We start from the raw sequence: 20,635 nt of genomic DNA, 5'->3' as shown, positions 1-20,635 counted from the left end.
CCAGAAGTGGTGCTGTGGCTCAAGGGTAGGATAGTAACTTTGAGCTGAAGAGCTCAGGGACAATGCCTAGGCCCAGAGTTCAAGTCCCACAATCGACCCCCTCACCAAAAAAAAAAAAAAAAAATAAGCCTGTGACTTTAAAAAATTATTATTATTTTGCCAGTCTTGGGACTTGAACTCGGGGCTTGGGCACTGTCCTTGGACACTTTTTTGCTCAAGGCTAGTGCTCTACCACTTGATCCACTGTGCTACTTCTGCCTTTTTCTATGTATGTGGTACTGAGGAATCAAATCCAGCGCTTCATGCATTCTAGGCAAGCACTCTACCATTAGGCTATGCTTGAATTCAAGCCTCACTATTCTTCCCTTAGCTTTTTTTTTTTTTTTTTTCTCCAGTCCTGGGGCTTGAAATCAGGGCCTGAGCACTGTCGTTAGGCTTTTTCCTCAAGGCTAGCATTCTGCCACTTGAGCCATATCACCATTTCTGGCTTTTTCTATGTATGTGGTACTGAGGAATCAAACCCAGGGCTTCATGCATGCTAGGCAAGCACTCTACCACTAGGCCAAACTCCCAGCCCTCCTTAGCCTTTTCACTCAAGGTTGGAACCCTTTCATTTGAGACATACTTCTACTTCTGGCTTTTTAGTAATTAATTGGAGATAAGAGTTTCATGGATTTTCTTACCCAGGCTGGCTTTGGACGTTAGAGCTCAGCTTCTTGGGAAGTTAGGATTGCAGGCAAGAACCACCCACACCTTGTTTCAACGTTTATTTTGCTTTAGTTGTTTTTCATGGGTCTTACATTATTTTGCTCATAGCCATCCTGGACCTTGATCATCTTCAGCTTTTTTTTTTTTTTGCCAGTCCTGGGGCTTGAATTCAGGGCCTGGGCACTGTCCTTGGACACTTTATGTTCCAGGCTAGTGTTCTGTCACTTGAGCCACAGCACCACTTCTGGCTTTTTCTGTGTATGTGCTTCTGAGGAATCGAACCCAAGTCTTTGTGCATGGTAGGCAAGCACTCTACCACTAGGCCAAACTCCCGGTCCTCCTTGATCTTCTTTACCTGTGATGTCCCTTGTAGCTAGGGTAGCAGATGCAAACTACCATACCTACCTTGTTAGCTGAGATAGTATCTTGATAACTTGTTCAAGCTGAATTCAGCTCATGATCTTTACCTCCTGTGTAGTCAGAATTATAGGTGTACTACAGCACACCTGCTCAACCTATAATGTTCTTCAAGAAGTGCTTTATGAATATATGAAGAAAAAACAATCACAGACATTGGGAGGTAGCAGTATTTGTAATTGGTTCAACATTATTTACATTTTTCTTGCTTACAGCTATTTTTCCCAGTTTAGGGCTTTGCTGTCCTTGTTTTGTATCTAAGTTCCTAAGTTCACTGGAAGTCTTTGGTAGCAGCCTAAGAAAGTTATCTTTGAGCCTCATCAGGTTACAGTGTGTGTGCGTGTACGTGTGCGTGTGTGTGTGTGTGTGTGTGTGTGTGTGTGTGTGTGTGTAGGAGGTTGAGAGAAGGGTTGATAAGTTGCATAGGGAAATGCCATGATGACTTTTCCAGTTGTGGTGTGTTTTGCCTCATTGTAGGATTCTGGCAAGAGCCTCAGCCCCATCAGAAGCAGGTTAGCAGATAAGGCCAATTGCTTGACTGTTCTGGACCAAATTACAGAGCCCTTACTGGGAACACTAACGTCCATATCTAAAAGGGATGATTAGCAAAGAAGCAAAGAAAGCACCATTTCCTTGCCTTTCTCCTTTTTGGAGTCAGCACCACCACTTTGCTGTAGTCAGGGTTATGAAGTCCCAGCACAGAGAGGAAGGAGTGTGCTCAGCCTGAGTTGGCATTAGGAGAGGGGATGCCAGGCATTTTTTTTTGGGGGTGGGTGGGTGGGTCATGGGGCTTGAACTCTGGCCTGGGCATTGTCCCTGAGCTCTATAGCTCAAGGCTGCTGCCCTACCCTTGAGTCAAGCCCCACTTCCCATTTTCTAGAGATTAATTGGAGATAAGAGTCTCAGGTCCTTTTTATTCCCGGGCTGGCTTTAAACCTTGATCCTCATATCTCAGCCTCCTGAGTAGCCAGGATTATAGGCGGGAGCCACAGCATCCGGCCTTCTTGATTTTATCCCACAGCATGTCCCTTTTGAGGTGGCATCTGTGTGGTTGCAGTGCACACAGCACCCTTACTATTTCTCTCTCTCTCTCTGTCTTTTTCTTTTTCCCCTCTCACTTTGTACTTTCTCTTGTTTTTCTCTGCATGGTTTCTGTATTTAGTCCTGAGGTAAGAGCTGGTTGAGTGCCTTGTCTACAGTTCCTTTTCTCCTCTGCCTGTGTTGTCTGTCCCGCCTGCCCAGGCCCTGTGCACCTTTTTGCCTGGAGAGTATTAGGTGGGTTGGGTTGGGAGTTCATTTGCTCGCTGTCCACAGCGCTGCACCTGCAGGCTCTCCTTGCTTGTACCCACCCAGGTTCCTGTGCCCAGGTGTCTTCTCCATTTTTGTTTCTCCCCAGGTGGAGGGCCTGCAGTCAAGGTCCATGTGGGTGGGGCCTATCCTCCCCTCATATCCTAAGCCTCCCCTCCTGTCCCGTGTAGTGTGGAAGTCATCCGGCTGGGCCACAGCTACTTCATCAACTGGGACAAGAAAATGTTCTGCATGAAGAAGCGGACACCCGCAGAGGCCCGTACCACCACGCTCAATGAGGAGCTGGGCCAGGTGGAGTACATCTTCTCCGACAAAACAGGCACCCTCACCCAGAACATCATGGTCTTCAACAAATGCTCCATCAATGGCCGCAGCTACGGTACAGCAGTGTCACAGGGGGCTGGGGCTCCCATCTGTCTACTGGAAGGACAGTTGTCTTGACTTTTTTTTTCTTTTCCTGGTGTCAATACTGGGGCTTGAACTTCAGGGCTATGGGCACTGTGCCTATCTTTTTTTTTTTTTTGGCTAGCCTCCTTGGCTTCTCAAGGCTAGAGCTCTACCACTTGAGACACAGCATCACTTCCTGCCTTTTCTATGTATGTGGTACCAAGGAATTGAACCTTAGTGTATGCTAGGCAAGCACTCTACTATTAGACCAAACTCCCGGCCCAGTGTGCCCATCATTTTTTTAGCTCTAGGCTACCACTCTACCACTTGAGCCATAGCTCCATTTGTGGCTTTTGGTGGTTAATTGGAGGTAAGAGTCTCAAGGACTTTCCTGCCTGGTCTGGCTTTGAACCTATATTCTCATATCTCAGCCTCATAAGTAGTTAGGAGTATAGGTGTGAGCCACCATTGCCCACCTTTTTTTTGCTCCTGCCTTTGAAGAAAGGCTTTTACTATGTAGCCCAGGTTAGCCACGAATTAACAATCTTGCCTCAGCTACCCAAATGCTGGCATTGTAGGTGTGTACCACTATGCCCAGCTTGACATTGGGTATTATTTCTTTCCTACTTAGGTCTGAGGGACCTTGAAGGGGTCTTGAGTATCCTGGGCCTGAAAGCTGTCCTCACTTTGTCCTCCCCTCATCCTCCCTCATGCCCTTGCCCTGGTCTCAGCTCCAGCACCAAGGGCACTCCTTGGCTCTTTGAAGTGAACCCCAAGACACTGGCCTCGGGCATCCTTGGCTGCCCCATGGAGTGCCAGACTCTCCTCTTGTTGCTGCTCGGGGTCTTTGTGAGTCTCTGGAATGTGCCCATGGTCTTGCCAGTGTGGCCCTGCTGCAGTGGCCTGTGGCTGAGCTGTAGGGGTAGCTCGGGGCACAGCGTGTGTGGGCTGGCTTTTGTGCAGGTGTGAGCCCCTCTCTTAACTGCTTTCTGCACTAACCTGGACGGCATGGCCATGACATGAGGCTATGTTGACAGCTAGGCCCAGAGGAAGGCTGAGAGCTCTGACAGGGAGGTAAAGGATTGGAGTTGCCCTGAGGGAGAGCTGCTGAGAGGGGGTGGGGTGGCAGTAGGGAGCAGTGGCGCCCTGACTTTTTGGTGGCTAGAGACTTGGGTTCTGGGATCTAGGGGCTGGCAGTGTGAGTGTAGGTGATGTCCAGTTGACAGGCCTCGGGGTTCTAAATGCCTGTAAGGTGTGTGTGTTGGAGGCTTTCCTCACATTCTGGAGTTATCTGACTCTGATGTTGCTTCTCCTTCTGTCTTGACTGTGTGTAGGTGACGTGTTTGATGTCTTGGGACACAAAGCTGAATTGGGAACGGTAAGATCTAGTGTTCTTAATTACTCCATGTGCCAGTCAAACATAGGGTGCCTGACCAGTAACAGTTGATGTTAGAGTTCCTACCTGGGCAGGAAATGGCAGCTGCTTGTTAGAAAGATGGATACTTGGGGCCGGGAGTTTGGCCTAGTGGTAGAGTGCTTGCCTAGCATGTACGAAGACCCGGGTTTAATTCCTTGGTACCCCACATACATAGCAAAAAGCCGGAACTGGTGCTGAGGCTCAAGTGGTAGAGTGCTAGCCTTGAGAAAGTCCAAGGACAGTGCTCAAGCCCTGAGCCTAAGCCCAGGACTGGAAAAAAAAGAAAAAAGAAAGATGGATACTTTAAGGATAAACAAAAGTGGGAAGTTTTGCAAGTTGCCAGTGGCTCTATGCCTGTAATTCTAGCTACAAAACAGGCTGAGATCTGAGGGTTGCAGTTTGAAGCCAACCTGGGCAGAAAGTTCTATGAAACTCTTACCTCCAATTAACCACCAAAGAGTAGGAAATGGAGGTGTGGCTTAAGTGGTAGAGTGCTAGCCTCGACTGACAAAGTTAAGGGACAGCATCCAGGCTCTGAGTTCAAGTCTTAAGATCAGCACTAAAAAAAAAAAAAAAAAAAAGAACTAGGAAGTTTTTTGTTGTTGTTGATGGTCATGGAGCTTAGACTCTGGGCCTGGGTGCTATCACTGAGCTCTTTAGCCACAGTGCTACTTCTGGTTTTCTGGCTGGCTTTGAGCTGGCTTTGAATCTCAATCCTCAGATCTCAGCCTCTGGAGTAGCTAAGATTATAGGCGTGAGCCACCTCACCCAGCAGAACTAGAAAGTTTTGTTGGGCTACCATGGTATTTTTTGCTGAGCATGGTAGCACATATTTGTAATCCTAGTACTTCTGAGACAGGCTAGCCTGGGCTATATAGCCATTTTCAGACTTACCTGAATTACATAACAATACCCTGTCTTCAAAAGAAAAATAAAAGAATATGATATTTTGAGGCTCACAGTTGTCAGAATCTTGGACAGGGATAGCTTCCACTGAGTGGAAGGAGGGACGGGATAACCCCTTTCCTAGGATATAGCCTGACAGCCTAACTTTTTCTTCTTACCCATTCCAGAGGCCTGAACCCGTTGACTTCTCTTTTAATCCTCTGGCTGACAAGAAGTTCTTATTTTGGGACCCAAATCTCTTGGAGGCTGTCAAGATGGGCGATCCACACACACATGAGTTCTTCCGCCTTCTTTCCCTTTGTCATACTGTCATGTCAGAAGAAAAGAACGAAGGTGAGCTGAGGAGCTAGTTTGCGCTCTGTCTCAGCCTAATTTGTGCTCTTGAGTCTGCTTAGCCGGACTTCCTGGGTGAAATGTGTGGCCACTCACACCACACGTGATCTTCCCCCCAGGAGAGCTGTATTACAAGGCCCAGTCCCCCGATGAGGGGGCCCTGGTCACTGCAGCCAGGAACTTTGGCTTTGTGTTTCGCTCTCGTACCCCCAAAACCATCACGGTCCATGAGATGGGCACAGCCATCACCTACCAGCTCCTGGCCATCCTGGACTTCAACAATATCCGCAAGCGCATGTCAGTCATAGGTGAGGCCAAGGTGGTGAGCGGAGGGGGGGGTGGGGATGCATAGGCCTGCAGGGTGAGCTATCCGAAAGCTCTTGTTGATGGGTTTCATTTTGGAATCTTCCTGCCTGAATAGTTCTGCACTTTTCTTCCCCTGTCCCATTCATAGTGCGGAATCCAGAGGGGAAGATCCGTCTCTACTGCAAAGGTGCCGACACTATCCTACTTGACCGACTCCATCACTCCACCCAGGCGCTACTCACCAGCACAACTGACCACCTTAATGTAGGTGTGGGGAAAGGAGGGCTGGCCTAGTGCTGTTGTGGCTTATAGTAGTGGGAATAAAGATAAGCTTTACTTAGTGTTTATGTGCATGTGCCAGTACCAGTCCTAGGACTTGAACTTGAACTTAGAGCCTGGGTGCTGGCCATGGGCCTTTTTTTTTTCTAATTTTATTTTTCTTTTATTTTTTATTCTTGGGATAATATATAGAGAGATTACAGTTACATTCGCCAGGTAGTAGGTGTATTACTTTTCACACATTGATACCCTTTCTCATGTTTTTGTCCCCTTATCCCTCCCCTTACCCCCTCCCAGTCATCTTGTTTTCCCTCCTTCCCTTTCCTATTTCAAATAAACAACTAACCTTGTAAACAATATACCAGGTAACAGAGTCTGATAAAGAAACAATATGAGATTAACCAAAGGGGCAAAAAAAGAGAAGAGAAATAACAGTACATTAAGAACAACAGTCACACAAGATAAAGCTCTTGTTTCCGTGTTCTAGAGATCCTTTCATTTAGTCTCATCCTAGATGACCTTATATACCTAGGTTTTTTTTGTTTGTTTGTTTTTTGCCAGTCCTGGGCTTGAGCTCAGGGCCTGAGCACTGTCCTTGGACTTTCTCAAGGCTAGAGCTCTACCACTTGAGCCTCAGCACCACTTCCAGCTTTTTCCTATGTATGTGGTACCGAGGAATCGAACCTGGGTCTTCATGCATGCTAGGCAAGCACTCTACCACTAGGCCAAACTCCTGGCCCCTATACCTAGGTTTTGAGCTATTGTAATCCTCTGCTAGGAAAGTCCTAGATGTGTAGTAATTATTATAAATGAGGGAAACCATTGAGCCTATGTTCCTTTGGGTCTGGCTTACTTCACTTAATATGATTTTTTCCAAGTCTTTCTATTTCCTTACAAATGAGGCAATGTCATTCTTTCTGATGGCTGCATAGAATTCCATTGTGTATAAGTACCACATCTTCTTGATCTACTGAGGGGTATCTGAGTTGGTTGGTTCCATATTTTTTTCTGTGGTAAATAGTGCTGCAATTAACATTGTTGTGCTAGTGGCATGAACCTCTTTTTTTTTTGTCAGTTCTGGGGACTAAACTCCGGTCCTGAGCACTGTCCTTGGGATTTCTCAAGGCTAGAGCTCTACCACTTGAGCCATAGCACCATTTCCAGCTTTTTCTATATATGTGGTACTGAGGAATCAAACTCCAGTCTTTGTGCATGCTAGGCCAGCACTTTACCACTAGGCTAAACTCTTAGCCCCATGAATGAGCCTTTTTTTTTGCTCAAGGTTGGTGCTCTGCTATTGGGGCCACTGCTCTATTTCTGGCTTTTTAGTGGTTGATTGGAGATAAAGTCTCACAGACTTCCTGCCTAGGCTGGCTTCTGTGATCCTTAGATCTCAGCCTCCTGAGTATCCCAGATTACAAGCATGAGCCACTGATATCCTGCTTTTTTTTTTTTTAAAGCAACTTAAAAGTTTTTTTTCATTTATTTTTTACTGTAATTAATAGAAGGGTTACATTATATTCACCAGATAGATGGTGCATTACTTCACATACATTGATACCTGTTCTCGTGACTTGATCCTCATTTCCCTCCCCCCACCCCAGCCCCTCATCTTTTTTTAATAACCAAATACGCATATATACAACTTTTAATTATGGTCCTCATGTTATACATCGTTAGCTCTCTGGACTTACTCATGTATGGCTTTCTCTGCTCTGCCCCCAGGAATATGCAGGTGAAGGTCTGAGGACCCTGGTGCTGGCCTATAAGGATCTAGATGAAGAGTACTATGAGGAATGGGCTGAGAGACGGCTGCAAGCCAGCCTGGCCCAGGACAGCCGGGAAGACCGGTTGGCTAGCATCTATGAGGAGGTTGAGAATGACATGATGGTGAGGGCACCGATAGGCTAAGGGTGGGCAAGAAGGGCCAGTGCCTGCCACTCTGGTTCCATGAGCATTTATGGTCGTTTCAGCTGCTGGGTGCAACAGCTATTGAGGACAAGCTTCAGCAGGGGGTTCCAGAGACCATCGCCCTGCTGACACTGGCTAATATCAAGATTTGGGTGTTAACTGGAGACAAGCAAGGTGAGCGCTTAGCAGGGCAGAGGAAATGGCATGTGTGCAGTAGTCGTGTCGGATTCTTGTGTGGAGCCATGCCACCTGGAGGGAGAGTGCACTGACCTTGTTGGATACCTGCCCGTAGCTCCTGCGTTCTCTCTTGGTAGAGACGGCTGTGAACATTGGCTATTCCTGCAAGATGTTAACAGATGACATGACAGAGGTGTTTGTAGTCACGGGCCACACTGTGCTGGAGGTGCGAGAAGAGCTCAGGTAAACGAGGGGGAGGAAGAAGCTGTTCGCTGCACCCAGAGCCTGTTCAGAGGTTTCTGGACCCTGCCAAGGCTCCAGTCTTACCTCATTGCTCCTGTTTTTGAGACCCTGACAATTTCATTCCCCTTCATAGGAAAGCCCGGGAGAAGATGGTGGACTCATCTCGCACTGTGGGCAATGGCTTTACCTATCAGGAGAAGCTTTCTTCTTCCAAGCTCACTTCTGTCCTGGAGGCTGTTGCTGGGGAGTATGCCCTGGTCATCAATGGTCACAGCCTGGTAAGGGTGCCATCCTTAACTTGGACAGTCTCCTCCCCCTCCACAGTGTTTCTTTCAGAATGGCTTTTTTTTTGGTGAGTCATGGGGCTTGAACTCAGCCTGGGCCCTGTCCCTGAGCTCTTCAACTCAAGACTACTGCCTGAGTAGCTAGGATTACAGGCATGAGCCACCGTGCCTGGCTAACTCTTCCATCTTATAGCTGTGATCCTCAAGAGAACAGAGGTAGCTGGTTGCTACTCAGGAGGCTGAGATCTGAGGATCAAGGTTCAAAGCCAGCCCAGACACAAAAGGACCTGAGATTCTTATCTCTGATTAACCTCTAAAAAAGGGAAGTGGGACTTGGCTTTAGGGTAGAGTGGTAGCCTTGACCTAAAGAGCTCAGAGATAACGCCCAGGCCTAGGGGTAGGGAAGGTAGCCTTGAGTTGAAGAGCTCAGGGACAGTGCCCAGACCTCGTTCAAGCCCCATGACCCACAAAAAACAAACAAACAAACCCCAAAAGAACAGAGGTGCCAAGTCTCTCATGTCTCTGTGTTCTAGGCCCATGCACTGGAAGCAGACATGGAGCTGGAGTTTCTAGAGACAGCGTGTGCCTGCAAAGCTGTTATCTGCTGTCGGGTGACCCCCTTGCAGAAGGCACAAGTGGTGGAACTGGTTAAGAAGTATAAAAAGGCTGTGACCCTTGCTATTGGGGATGGGGCAAATGATGTCAGCATGATCAAAAGTGAGTGTTCACTTACAGGTGTGTAGGTTGGGTAGGAGCAACAGCACTGCCACTGTAGTCTCTGGACCAGGGGAAGGGGACTGTAATTCGGAGGAGGGGCAACTCTGAAGTATGTGGACCATCTTCACCTTCTTATCATCTCTGTCTCTGCAGCAGCTCACATTGGTGTGGGCATCAGTGGGCAGGAAGGGATCCAGGCTGTCCTGGCCTCGGATTACTCCTTCTCTCAGTTCAAGTTCCTGCAGCGCCTCCTGTTGGTGCATGGTCGCTGGTCCTACCTGCGCATGTGCAAGTTCCTCTGCTATTTCTTCTATAAGAACTTCGCTTTTACCATGGTCCACTTTTGGTTTGGATTCTTCTGCGGCTTCTCAGCCCAGGTAGCAAATGTTCTTGTACCTTTGTAAGCTCTGTCTCTCTCTGTCTCTCTCTCTCTCTCTTTTTTTTTTTTTTTGGCCAGACCTTGGGCTTGAACTCAGGGCCTGAGCATTGTCCTTGGGCTTTCTCAAGGCTAGTGCTCTACCACTTCTGGCTTTTTCTGTGTCTGTGGTATCAAGGAATCAAACCCAGCTCTTCATGCAGCTAGGCAAGCATCTACCACTAGGCCAAACTCCCGGCCCCTTTATAAGCTCTTTAAGGGTGGAGGTCATACTGCCTGTTCATTACCCCGTTCTTTAGTGCATTTATTTTTAGATGTTCGTTGATAATAGAGAGGGAACTCAAGAAAATTATTTGCTGGTGTGGTGATGTAAGCCTGTCACCCCAGTTCTTGGAGAGGCTGAAGCAGGAGGAGGTTCACCGAGTCCATCCTGAGTTCTACCTCAGCCAAGGATACATAGGAGACCTTGTCTCAAAAAAAAAAAAAAAAGAAAGGAAAAAGGAAAGCCCTGAAATGCTGGGTGGCTTATGCCTCTAATTCTACCTATGCATGAGGCTAAAATTGGGATGATCAAAGTTCACAGTCAGCCTATACAGAAAAGTCTGTGAGACTGTCTCCAAAATCACCAGCAAAAAGTAGGGCTGGAGATGTGGCTCAAGTGTTTGAATGCTGGCTGAACATTAAGGCCCTGAGTTCAAACCAAAACAAACAAAACAAAAATGAAAAAAATGCTAGGACCAGAAGGGGAAAGAAATAATCCTTAGATGTTATATCTGTGTTCCCCTGTGACTAATTTGTGGTTGCACGTTCATTCTTCCCTTGTCCTCTGTTCTCTTCTAGACTGTGTATGACCAGTATTTCATCACTCTCTATAACATCGTGTATACCTCCCTCCCGGTTCTGGCCATGGGAGTCTTTGATCAGGTATGGGGGAGCTAGAAGACAAGGCAGGAAGGGGAGAACATTGTTGAAAAAGTGTGTCAGACTGATGCAGTGGGTGCATGGCACTTGTGCCAGTGCTCATGGTCCCCAACATTGTAGTTCATTTAGAGGAGGGGTGGGAAGGCTCTTATGTCAGCTGCAGAACCCATAAGTCCTGGGGTAATGAACATAGATTGACTGGGAGAAGCTGCTTTAGGCTAGTTCTCACTGTTAAAGACTTTGGGAAAGAGGATCAATTCCTAAGGCCTCTTCTGTCCTGCTCTTCACAGGATGTTCCAGAGCAGCGGAGCATGGAGTACCCTAAGCTGTATGAACCAGGCCAGCTGAACCTCCTTTTCAACAAACGAGAGTTCTTCATTTGCATTGCCCAGGGCATCTATACCTCTGTGCTCATGTTCTTCATCCCCTACGGCGTATTTGCTGAGGCCACACGGGATGATGGCACACAGCTGGCCGACTACCAGTCCTTTGCAGTTACAGTGGCCACCTCACTGGTTATTGTGGTCAGTGTGCAGGTATGAGGCTGCTAGGAGCCACCTTTTCCTCTGGAAAGAGGGAACCCTTTATCTGTAGGGCTGCCCGAAGCTTTGTAGGTCTGTTTCTGGAGGAGGGACACTGTCTCTCTGGGGTGCTTTTACTGTTGACCATTACTTTTGCAGATTGGGCTGGATACAGGCTATTGGACTGCTATCAACCACTTCTTCATCTGGGGCAGCCTTGCTGTTTATTTTGCCATCCTCTTTGCCATGCACAGCAACGGGCTCTTTGACATGTTTCCAAACCAGTTCCGGTTTGTGGGTAAGTCCCTGTGTTCTAGGGCTAGCATGGTAGTCAGCCAGCGTGCATATCACAAGCATTTATCAATATGTGCCAGGCACTCTGCAAGGTGTTGGGGGGATGTCAAGGCGTAACTGACTCAGATACTGCCACCAAAGAACTTTCACTTCCGTGAAAGGGATGAATGGTCCTGCCAGGTCTTGGGTGGTCAGGGCTGTCAGGCTTCGTGGTTATCAAGATACTGCCAGTGGGGTGGGCAGCGATAGTCTGTCGAGGAGGCTGCTGTGAATGGAGTCAGAAGTGTGGAAAGGCCATTTTCTGGGGAAATGGAGAATGCTCCATCAAGAACCACCCTGAGGAAGTGGAGAGAGGCCAGGAAGGTGAGCCTTCAAAATTTCTGCTAGGCTACCAGCTTTATTTTGCTTTGCCAGGGGTCTTCATTTATTTAGAGAAGGAAGGCTGCAAAAGATTGCTTGCTTGCTTTCTCTTCCTTCCTTCCTTCCTTCCTTCCTTCCTTCCTTCCTTCCTTTTTCCCTCCCTCCCTCCCTCCCTCTCTCCCTCTCTTTCTTTCTTCCTTCCTTCCTTCCCTTTTTTCCTTCTTTCTTCCCTTCCTTTCTTCCTTCCTTCCTTCCTTCCTTCCTCCCTCCCTCCCTCTCTCCCTCCCTCTCTCCCTCTCTTTCTTTCTCTCTTTCTCTCTCTCTCTCTTTCTTCTTTCTTGCCAGTCCTGGGCTTGAGCTCAGGGCCTGAGCACTGTCCTTGGACTTTCTCAAGGCTAGTGCTCTACCACTTGAGCCTCAGCACCACTTCTGGCTTTTTTCTATGTATGTGGTACCAAGGAATCGAACCCGGGTCTTCATGCATGCTAGGCAAGCACTTTAACCACTAGGCCAAACTCCCGGCCCCTCTTTCCTTCTTTCTTGTACCAAGGAATCAAACCCAGGTCTTCATGCATGCTAGGTAAGCACTCTACTATTAGGGCAAACTCCTGGCCTGCAAAAGATTTCTTTTTTTCTTGGTGGTCATGGGGCTTGGACTCTGTGTCTGGGCATTGTCCCTGAGCTCTTCAGTCAAGACTACTGCCCTGCCTCTGGAGCCACAGAGCCACTTCTGGTTTTCTAGTGGTTAATTGGAGATAAGAGTCTCATGGACTTTAGTGCCTGCGCTGGCTTTGAACCAATAGCCTCAGATCTCAGCCTCTTGAGTAGCTAGGACTACAGGTGTGAGCCAACATACCTGGCTGCAAAAGATTTCTTTAGGGGCTGGGATCATAGCCTAGGGGTAGCTTGCCTAGCATGCACAAAGCTCCAGGTTTGATTCCGAGGTACCACATACTCAGAAAAAGCCAGGAGTGGTGCTGTGGCTCAAGTGGCAGAGTACTGGCCTTGAGCAAAAGTGTCCAAGGACAGTGCCCAGTCTCTGAGCTCAAGCCCTATAACTGACAAAAAAAAAAGATTTCTTTAGAAAGATGAAGTGAAGCTGATAAGTAGTTAGTGAGGAAGCTATTGCAGGGATTGAGAGGCTATTCTGAACTGATCCCAGGGTGGCCGGGGCATGGAAGAGAGGGATTGATTGTAATGATCTGCCTCACAGGCCTTGGCATTTGCTTCAGATCTGCTGGTTCATTCATCCAGTGGGCATCCTCTGAGCACGTAGTGTATGTCACCCATTATTCTAGTAGCTAGGGATACAATAATTAATGTAACGGGAAAAATGCTTTCCTTCTGGATTTTATGAGAGAGACAAGGAATTTGTAAGGTCTGATGTAAAGATGAAGTTAAAATGTGTGAGATATAATAGAACTATTTGTTCTATGAAAAACATCATAGGCTGGGTGCTGGTAACTCATGTCTGTAATCTTAGCTACTTCAGAGGCTGATATTATCTGAGGATTTAAGCTCGAAGCCAGCCTGAGCAAGAAAGTCCATGAGACTTTTTACCTCCAATTCATCACCCAAAAACCAGGAGTGGAGCTATGTTTCAAGTGGTAGAACACTAACATTGAGCAAAAAAGCTAAGAAACGGGGCTGGAAAAGTAGCTTAGTGTAGAATGCTTGCTTAGCATGCATGAAGCCCTGGGTTCATTAGTACCACATAAACAGAAAAAGCTGCAAGTGTCACTGTGGTTCCACAGTGCCCAGACCCTGAGTTCAAGCCCTAGGACTGGCAAAAAGACAAAAATCAGCAAAAAGAAAACAGGGCTAGAGGCCAAGCATGTTCTGGCCACGATTATCCCCTCCCTACTCCTCTGCCAGGTTTCCTATTGGAATTTGAAATCTGTAGGAAAGGAAGCAGAAGTGTAGGGAGGGGGTAGAGTAATCAGCAAAGTTCTCTGGGAAAGAAGAATCCACCAGAAGAAAAAGCAATGCAAGGCCTTAGGCCAAGGCTTTCAGAGAGGCCTTTGTACCAGAAGCTGGTAGAAGGGGAAGGACAACAGAGGATGAAAATTTACCCTAGACTAAGCCTTTATAACTGAGATTAAGAACTTTGAATTCAGGCTGGGAGTTTGACCTAGTGGTAGACAGCACAAAGACCCCGGTTTGATTCCTTTGTACCACATACATGTCAAAAGCTGAAAGTGGTTCTGGCTTAAGTGGTAGAGCTCTAGTGTTGAGAAAGCCCAAGAATAGTGCTCAGGCCCTGAGTTCAAGCCCCAGGACCGGCAAACAAACAAACAACAAAAAAAACCCAAAACTGAATTCTACTGTTTTTTTCTTGGTTTGGGTTTGGAGATTGAACCCAGGATCTTATATATGTTTTGCACTTAAGCTCCCCTCCCCCATATTTTGAATTTCATCTAAATGTATTAGGAACTCATTGGAAAGCTTTGAGAAAGAATGTGTTCGGTCCTGGGGCTAGAACTCAGGGCCTGAGTGCTATTCCTGGGCCTGTTTGTGCCCAAGGATAGTGCTCTACCACTTGAGCCACAGTGCCACTTCTGGCTTTTTCTGAATAGTTTATTGGGGGTAAGAGTCTCACAGACTTTCCTGCCCCAGTTGGCTTCAAAACAGGATCCTCAGATCTCAACCTTCTGAGTAGCTAGGGTTACAGGTGTGAACCACTAGCACCTGGCAATTTGTTTTTGATGTATCACTTCCACTGTTTTGTGGAATAAAGTATAGGCGTCCATAGCTGTGATCAAGTGAGAATGATGGAGTTTCCCAGGTAGACTGAAAGTGAGCCAACAGAGGAGGAAAGAGGAGTGGAGAATGACGTCAGAGCAACTTGGTGTGGTAGCACTCCTGAGCTGGGAAAGTCACAGCAGATTTGAGGTGGAGATGTGAAGTGCATGTTGGATGTTGAGCAGAGATGTCACCTAAGGAGTGTGGGGGACTATTTAGGGCCAGGGCTGAGTTTGAAGATAGACATTTGGGGAAGGGGTGGGCGGAGAAAATAAGGAAGGCAGAAATGACTTAGGTTTTGAGGTTGGGGAGGTGGAATTGTCAGAAGTAGGAATGGGGAAGTCAGGGGCTAGCCTCCAGTCACTTCATGACTCCTGCTACATCCTCCCCGCCAGGGAATGCCCAGAACACCTTGGCCCAGCCCACCGTCTGGCTCACCATCATGCTCACCACTGTGGTCTGCATCATGCCTGTGGTTGCTTTTCGGTTCCTCAGGCTCAACTTGAAGCCGGACCTCTCTGACACGGTAAGAAGCTTGGCTGTTCCTCTTGGGACAGTGACTGTCAAGCAAGCCTGTCTGGCTTGAACACTGAGCGGCTGTTTCTGGGTTGTGTTATAACTGCTCAGGGTGTTGATGTTCTTCCGAGGCATGCCATGCCTTGGGGCTGCCTGTCCTGGTGCTCAGGGTCCCTTCTCCACGGTGATGTCTGACACTGCCATGCTGACAAAGCTCCCCCCATTCCCCAGGTTCGATACACTCAGCTGGTGAAGAAGAAGCAGAAAGCACAGCACCGCTGCATGCGGAGGGTGGGCCGTACTGGCTCCCGGCGCTCGGGCTACGCCTTCTCGCACCAGGAGGGCTTCGGGGAGCTCATTATGTCGGGCAAGAACATGCGGCTCAGTTCCCTGGCTCTCTCCAGCTTCACCACCCGCTCCAGCAGCAGCTGGATCGAGAGCCTGCGAAGAAAGAAAAGTGACAGTGCGAGCAGCCCCAGTGGTGGGGCTGACAAGCCCCTCAAAGGGTGAAGACGTGCACTGGGTGCCCTGTGCCCATGACCAGAGCACAGGGCCCTGGCAGGTTGCCAAGGGAACAGCACTTTGGGACTGCTGGTCCTCATTCCTTGCCGCCTGTCTCCCTGGTGGACTCTGTCCCGCTGGTCCCACCAGCCTGGGGAAGTGGGGAGTGCACCTCAGGGGCCCGGCAGGGGCTCAGGCAGTGGGCAGTAGCCCCAGTGGGGGATCAGATGTGGAACCAAAACCAAAAACAACCTGAAGTTGGGTCTGCCCCTGCCCTGTCCTGTTGGTAGCCCACAGGGAGATGATGATAATCTCTATATTTTTTTACTCTTGTTCCCTAGAGGGGATTTAGTGCCCCTTTCCCGAATTCTGAAAGAATGTATCATGCCAGGAAGCCAGAGACCTGCTGGGGCCTCTGAGCCCCTCACCTTGTGTGCGTCTCCTTGTGTTTGTGTCCAGTTCGGTTTTGTCCTTTTTTTTTTTTTTTTCTTTTTTAAATTTGGCAAGTGGAGGAGGCATGTATGTGACTTTTATGTTGTGATTGGTGTCTTAACTCTCCTGGGTAGAGGAGAGCACACACTGGGATGCCCCTTCCTGCTGGAGTGGTTTGGGAGGAGCTACTTCCCTCCAGCCACTAGTGCCCCCTTGGGACTGACCAGAGGGGGAGGAATGGTCAGCTAGAGGGATTTGGAGAATACAGAGGTCTTAATGCCTTTCTCACCTTGAGAGTAGAGCGGGGCCCCTCCCCAAGGTACACAGAGCAATTCTCAGACTCCAGAAGCTCTGCTTGTATTGGCTGGAAAAGTATCCACATCATTCTCAGTGAGCTAAGCTGAGTCTGAAATTAAGTTCTACTTGAGCAAAAAAAAAAAGAAGTCGTTTTCTTACATTTTAGTCCTAAATTCATTAGCAGACTTCCTCCCTACTACTTCCCTTCCCCTTCCTTATCTGGTACCTTCATGCACCTATACCCCAGGACCCTGAGATGGGAACTGAAGGGGAAGGAAACACTGGCCTCTGCTCCTTTTCCCAGTGATCAGGGCCCTGTACCCCTTCTCCCCTGGGCCCAGCCCCTGGGAGGAAGGCAAAACCAGGCTTAGGTCAAGAGTGCCCAGCTTGATCTGCACAGGACTCCACTGGAGCCTGGGCACAGCTTGTCCTTTTTCTCCATCTGCCACACTGCTGTGGAGCTGTCTGTGCCCTGCGTCAGGCACTTCTCAAGTTACCTAATTAGCCTTTGGAAGAGTCCTTTTCTGGTATTTGGGGTGGAGTAGGAGAGGAGTGGAAGCTGGAGCCAGGCTGCAGTGGGGTGGGTGTGGAGTGGGGGATGAGGGTGTAGTCAGGGAAATCCCTTTTGGCCACACAGTTTACAAACCCAATATCATGTATGTTTGTGTGTCTCTCAAGGTGAGAGTCTGATTTTTATACCAAAGAGGAAATGATTTTTTTTCATATTTGGTTTGTCTATATTATATAAATATATAAATATATATATACAGCTATATATATATATATTATTTTTTTGGTTCTCTCTCATTTTTTAGGGAGGGAAGAAAGTACCAAGTTGCATTGAGCTGTAATTAAGGAACATTCTGTATAATTTATGACACATTTCTATACTTGCAAAAATTATATCATTTTATGGATATAAAAGAAAAATGCCTTTTTATAAAATTCCAATTTCTGAGAAGTGTGTAAAGTGTCTCTTTTCTGATGTTTAGCCTAGACTAATGTTAAAGGTTGACAGAAACGAGCTCATGATGGGATTGAATGGGTGGGTGTGGGAGAGGTGGAGGGAGTCTGGAGGGGCTGCACGTCCTCCTTTGGCATACCTGCGTCCCGTCTGTCAGGCTGTGTATGTCAGCCATACTGATTTTGGGTGCTTAGGATTTTGAACCAGCTCATCTTCCAAACACAGATCTACTCGTGCTGGGAAACATGGGAATATGAAGGGAAAATACCAAATGAGTGTTTTAGGGTGTTTTTCCTCAAATCTTCCTTTTCTTTTGTTGCCAGTACTAGGGTTTGAACTCAGGGCCTTGTGCTCTCTTGTTGTGCTCTCTTGTTGGGATTTTTGTCCTCAAGGATGTCACACACTTGAGCCACAGCTCTATTTCTGCCTTGTTTACGCTTAGTTGGTGATAAAAGTCTCAAAAGATTTTTCTTCCTGGGCTGGCTTCAAACCTTGACCTTCAGATCTTATCCTCCCGAGTAGCTAGAATTCCAGGTCTGACTCATCAGCTCTTTGCCCCACTTCCCTTTTGATGACAGCAGCCTCCTGGCGTCAAAGCTTCCTGCAGACTGCAGAAGGTTGAAGTAGACCAGGGGATGGAAGACCCTAGTCTCAGAGCTGGGCCCCGCCGTGGTGATGGACGGGAGAAGAAGCACAGCTGTGGCAATAACATCAACCTACCCCAGGCTGGTTTCTTACTCAGTCCCTACCTACCTGTTCTGACATGGGATAAGCCTGCCTTTTTTCTTTTTTTTCTCAGAAATAGAAGATTACAAGCAGATGATAAACTCTGGGGTAAGGCCAAAGGATAAGATCAGTGGTGTGTGTGTGTGTGTGTGTGTGTTTCGGCTCAAACTGTGATCCTCAGATCTCAGCCTCCTGAGTAACTAGAGTTACGGGCATGAGCCACCAATGTCAGAACGTTCTCAGCTGGAGCCATCTGATCCTATTATAGATACTGAGAAGCAGGGCCAGCATTATGTTTGCTGTCACGGCTACTTCCAGCAATGGTTTCTTTCCTCTTTGGATAAACATTCCTCCTGAGTCATCTTCTAGTCAGCTCACTTTTCCCCTCCTTGCCACAGGTATTCCCTCGACCTGATTCCTTCCCTGTATGAACTCAAGGTAGACCGATGGGCCTTGTTCTGAGCATCTTCTTCATCTTAGTATCTTAATATGCGTAGGTCCCGCCACAGTCCCGGTGTCTCTTCTCTAACTGTGGGTTCCAAGTTCATCTGAGGTCCTTGCTTTCTTCCTCTGCTGCCTTGATTCTTGGGGTATTCACCTTCAATGAGGGATGAGGGAATGCCTGTCCATGGTACCACCATGGAGTAGCTCTGTCTCTGACATTGTGTCATCCAAGATCTGACTGTTCAGTCCTTCTATTCTCCTACCTTTTGTGCTCCCAGCACACTAGCCTCCTCCTTTTTCCTTCTTCCTTCCTTTCCTTCCTTTCCTTCCTTCCTTCCTTCCTTCCTTCCTTCCTTCCTTCCTTCCTTCCTTTCTCCTTCCTTCCCTCCCTCCCTCTTTCTTTCTTTGCGTGCTTGCTTGCTTGCGTGCTTGCTTTTTGTAGGTCATGGGGCTTGAATTCTGGGCCTGGCACTATCTCTGAGCTCTTCAGCTCAAGGCCTCCCCCTGGGCCAGGCATTGTCCCTGAGCTCTTCAGTGCAAAACTACCATCTTACCCCTTGAGACACAATGCCACTTCTGGTTTTATAGTGGTTAATTGGAGATAAGAGTCTCACAGTCTCTAGTACTAGGCTGGCTTTGAACCGTTATCCTCAGATCTCAGCATCCTGAGTAGCTAGGATCTGAAGTGTGAGCCACCATGTCTGGCCTCCTCCCTTTTCTCTATGCCACTTCCTGCCCTTTCTTTTTCAGATGGGGAGTCTCATGATGTTTCCTTTAATTCATGAGCTTAAATGATCTTCCTGTATCTACCTCCATCTAGAGTGCTGGGACTACAGGTATACTACACAGTCTACAGCTCACCCCTTCCTCCGAGCCCTTATTCTCCAGTTCGACTGAAAGTCTATGGCTTGATATTTTCACTTTGCTCAGAAACGCTCCAGTACTGGACCAGACTACCCACCTGCTCTCACCAACTCATGGAAGGTAGATTCTGTGTGTTTCTGGTCTCCCCTCTCATAGGTAGTCAGCACAGCAAGGCTCTACTTTTATTTTCTTAGGAGTAAAAGTCTTAAACTCCAGTCCTCAAGCTCAGTAGATGCTTTACCACTTGGTTCTTACCTCCACTGCAGTTGTTTTTTTTTTCTGGAGACCAGTGGATTTTCTACCTGGGCTAACTTTGAACCTAGATCTTCCTGGCCTCAGCCTTCTGTGGCCATGTCAGCCACTGTACCCAGAGTACATTTTTTTACTCTCCTCTTCCCTTACTTTTTCCTCTTCTTCCTCTTTCTCCTGCTCCTTTTTCTTCTGTAGTACTAGGGACTTGCAAGGTTTACAAGATAGGGAGCTTTCCCCCTTGAACCACACTTTTAGCCTTCTTTTATTCTTTTCCTCTTCTTTCCTCAACCCCTTCCTAATATCTTCCATAGTACCCAGAAATGATTAAAGAGCTTTGTCTGGCACAATTGTTTCACAGTGACTGAAACCCAGGCAGGGGCACAAAAGTCCTACTTCTGGTCCCAAAGAGGGGCCATTATTTAGGCTGAGACTCCCATTCTCCAAACAACAAGACATAGTACAGGACTTGGGAGGCGGCTCTGTGGTAGAACACTGGCCATCACTACAAACCAAACAAACAAAATTAGTCCCCCTAAACTTTGTTTCCACCCGCACTGGTCTTGTGATAGAGAGCAGAGTGCTCCGACGAGTGAGGCAGGCCCCAGTCCGTCTCACTATAGTCATCTCCTAGGACACAAGGAGAGTTGTTGATAAAGCCTAGGACTATGGTCGACACTCTAGGGGGCAGGGGCAGCCATTAGGAGATTCCTGGCAAAAACCACTGAGGCTTCTGAGCTGAGGGAGGAGCTGCATCCACCCTCTTATCTCTGTTCTGAGGGCAAAGTCGGGAAGGCTGCACCCAGGATTTTACCATTGTGTGGGAGATTTTTTGCCAATTGTTGATTTGGCTCTATCTGATGTGGGAGCAGCCCTAGTGTGGCCAGCAGGATTAAAGGCGGTTTGTAGTGGGTTTTCAGGTGAGTGATTTTAATGGCCTATTTTCTAGAACTTTGCTCTGATCCCAGAGGGTAACATTGGCCTGCTGATCAAACTTTGCAGTTTTCAATGAGTTGTCAGGAGCTGCCCATCCCA

General features: G+C 47.8%; 1 protein-coding gene across 4 annotated transcripts in view; it reads left to right on the top strand.

Annotated features, from left to right (window-relative positions):
• Positions 1-17,314, top strand: part of Atp8b2 (ATPase phospholipid transporting 8B2) — a 32,545-nt gene extending 15,231 nt beyond the window's left edge. For 3 of the 4 annotated variants that reach the window (XM_090340890.1, XM_090340891.1, XM_090340888.1), the window contains 16 exons: positions 2,604-2,812; positions 4,155-4,198; positions 5,311-5,476; positions 5,596-5,784; positions 5,931-6,046; positions 7,787-7,951; positions 8,035-8,146; positions 8,287-8,392; positions 8,526-8,670; positions 9,210-9,393; positions 9,547-9,770; positions 10,610-10,693; positions 10,981-11,226; positions 11,371-11,509; positions 15,003-15,133; positions 15,355-17,314. In XM_090340890.1, the coding sequence (XP_090197016.1) occupies positions 2,604-2,812; positions 4,155-4,198; positions 5,311-5,476; positions 5,596-5,784; positions 5,931-6,046; positions 7,787-7,951; positions 8,035-8,146; positions 8,287-8,392; positions 8,526-8,670; positions 9,210-9,393; positions 9,547-9,770; positions 10,610-10,693; positions 10,981-11,226; positions 11,371-11,509; positions 15,003-15,133; positions 15,355-15,633 (2,539 nt within the window). In that variant the 3' untranslated portion in view covers positions 15,634-17,314. The remainder of the gene's footprint in view (positions 1-2,603; positions 2,813-4,154; positions 4,199-5,310; positions 5,477-5,595; positions 5,785-5,930; positions 6,047-7,786; positions 7,952-8,034; positions 8,147-8,286; positions 8,393-8,525; positions 8,671-9,209; positions 9,394-9,546; positions 9,771-10,609; positions 10,694-10,980; positions 11,227-11,370; positions 11,510-15,002; positions 15,134-15,354) is intronic. The other variant, XM_090340889.1, reaches the window with a different exon arrangement.
• Positions 17,315-20,635: the final 3,321 nt, after the last annotated feature.

The sequence above is a fragment of the Megascapheus bottae genome, chromosome 10 (assembly GCF_031878675.1).
Source record: "Megascapheus bottae isolate mThoBot1 chromosome 10, mThoBot2.hap1, whole genome shotgun sequence".
Lineage (NCBI taxonomy): Eukaryota > Metazoa > Chordata > Mammalia > Rodentia > Geomyidae > Megascapheus > Megascapheus bottae.
This window is presented reverse-complemented; position numbering and strand designations above follow the sequence as displayed.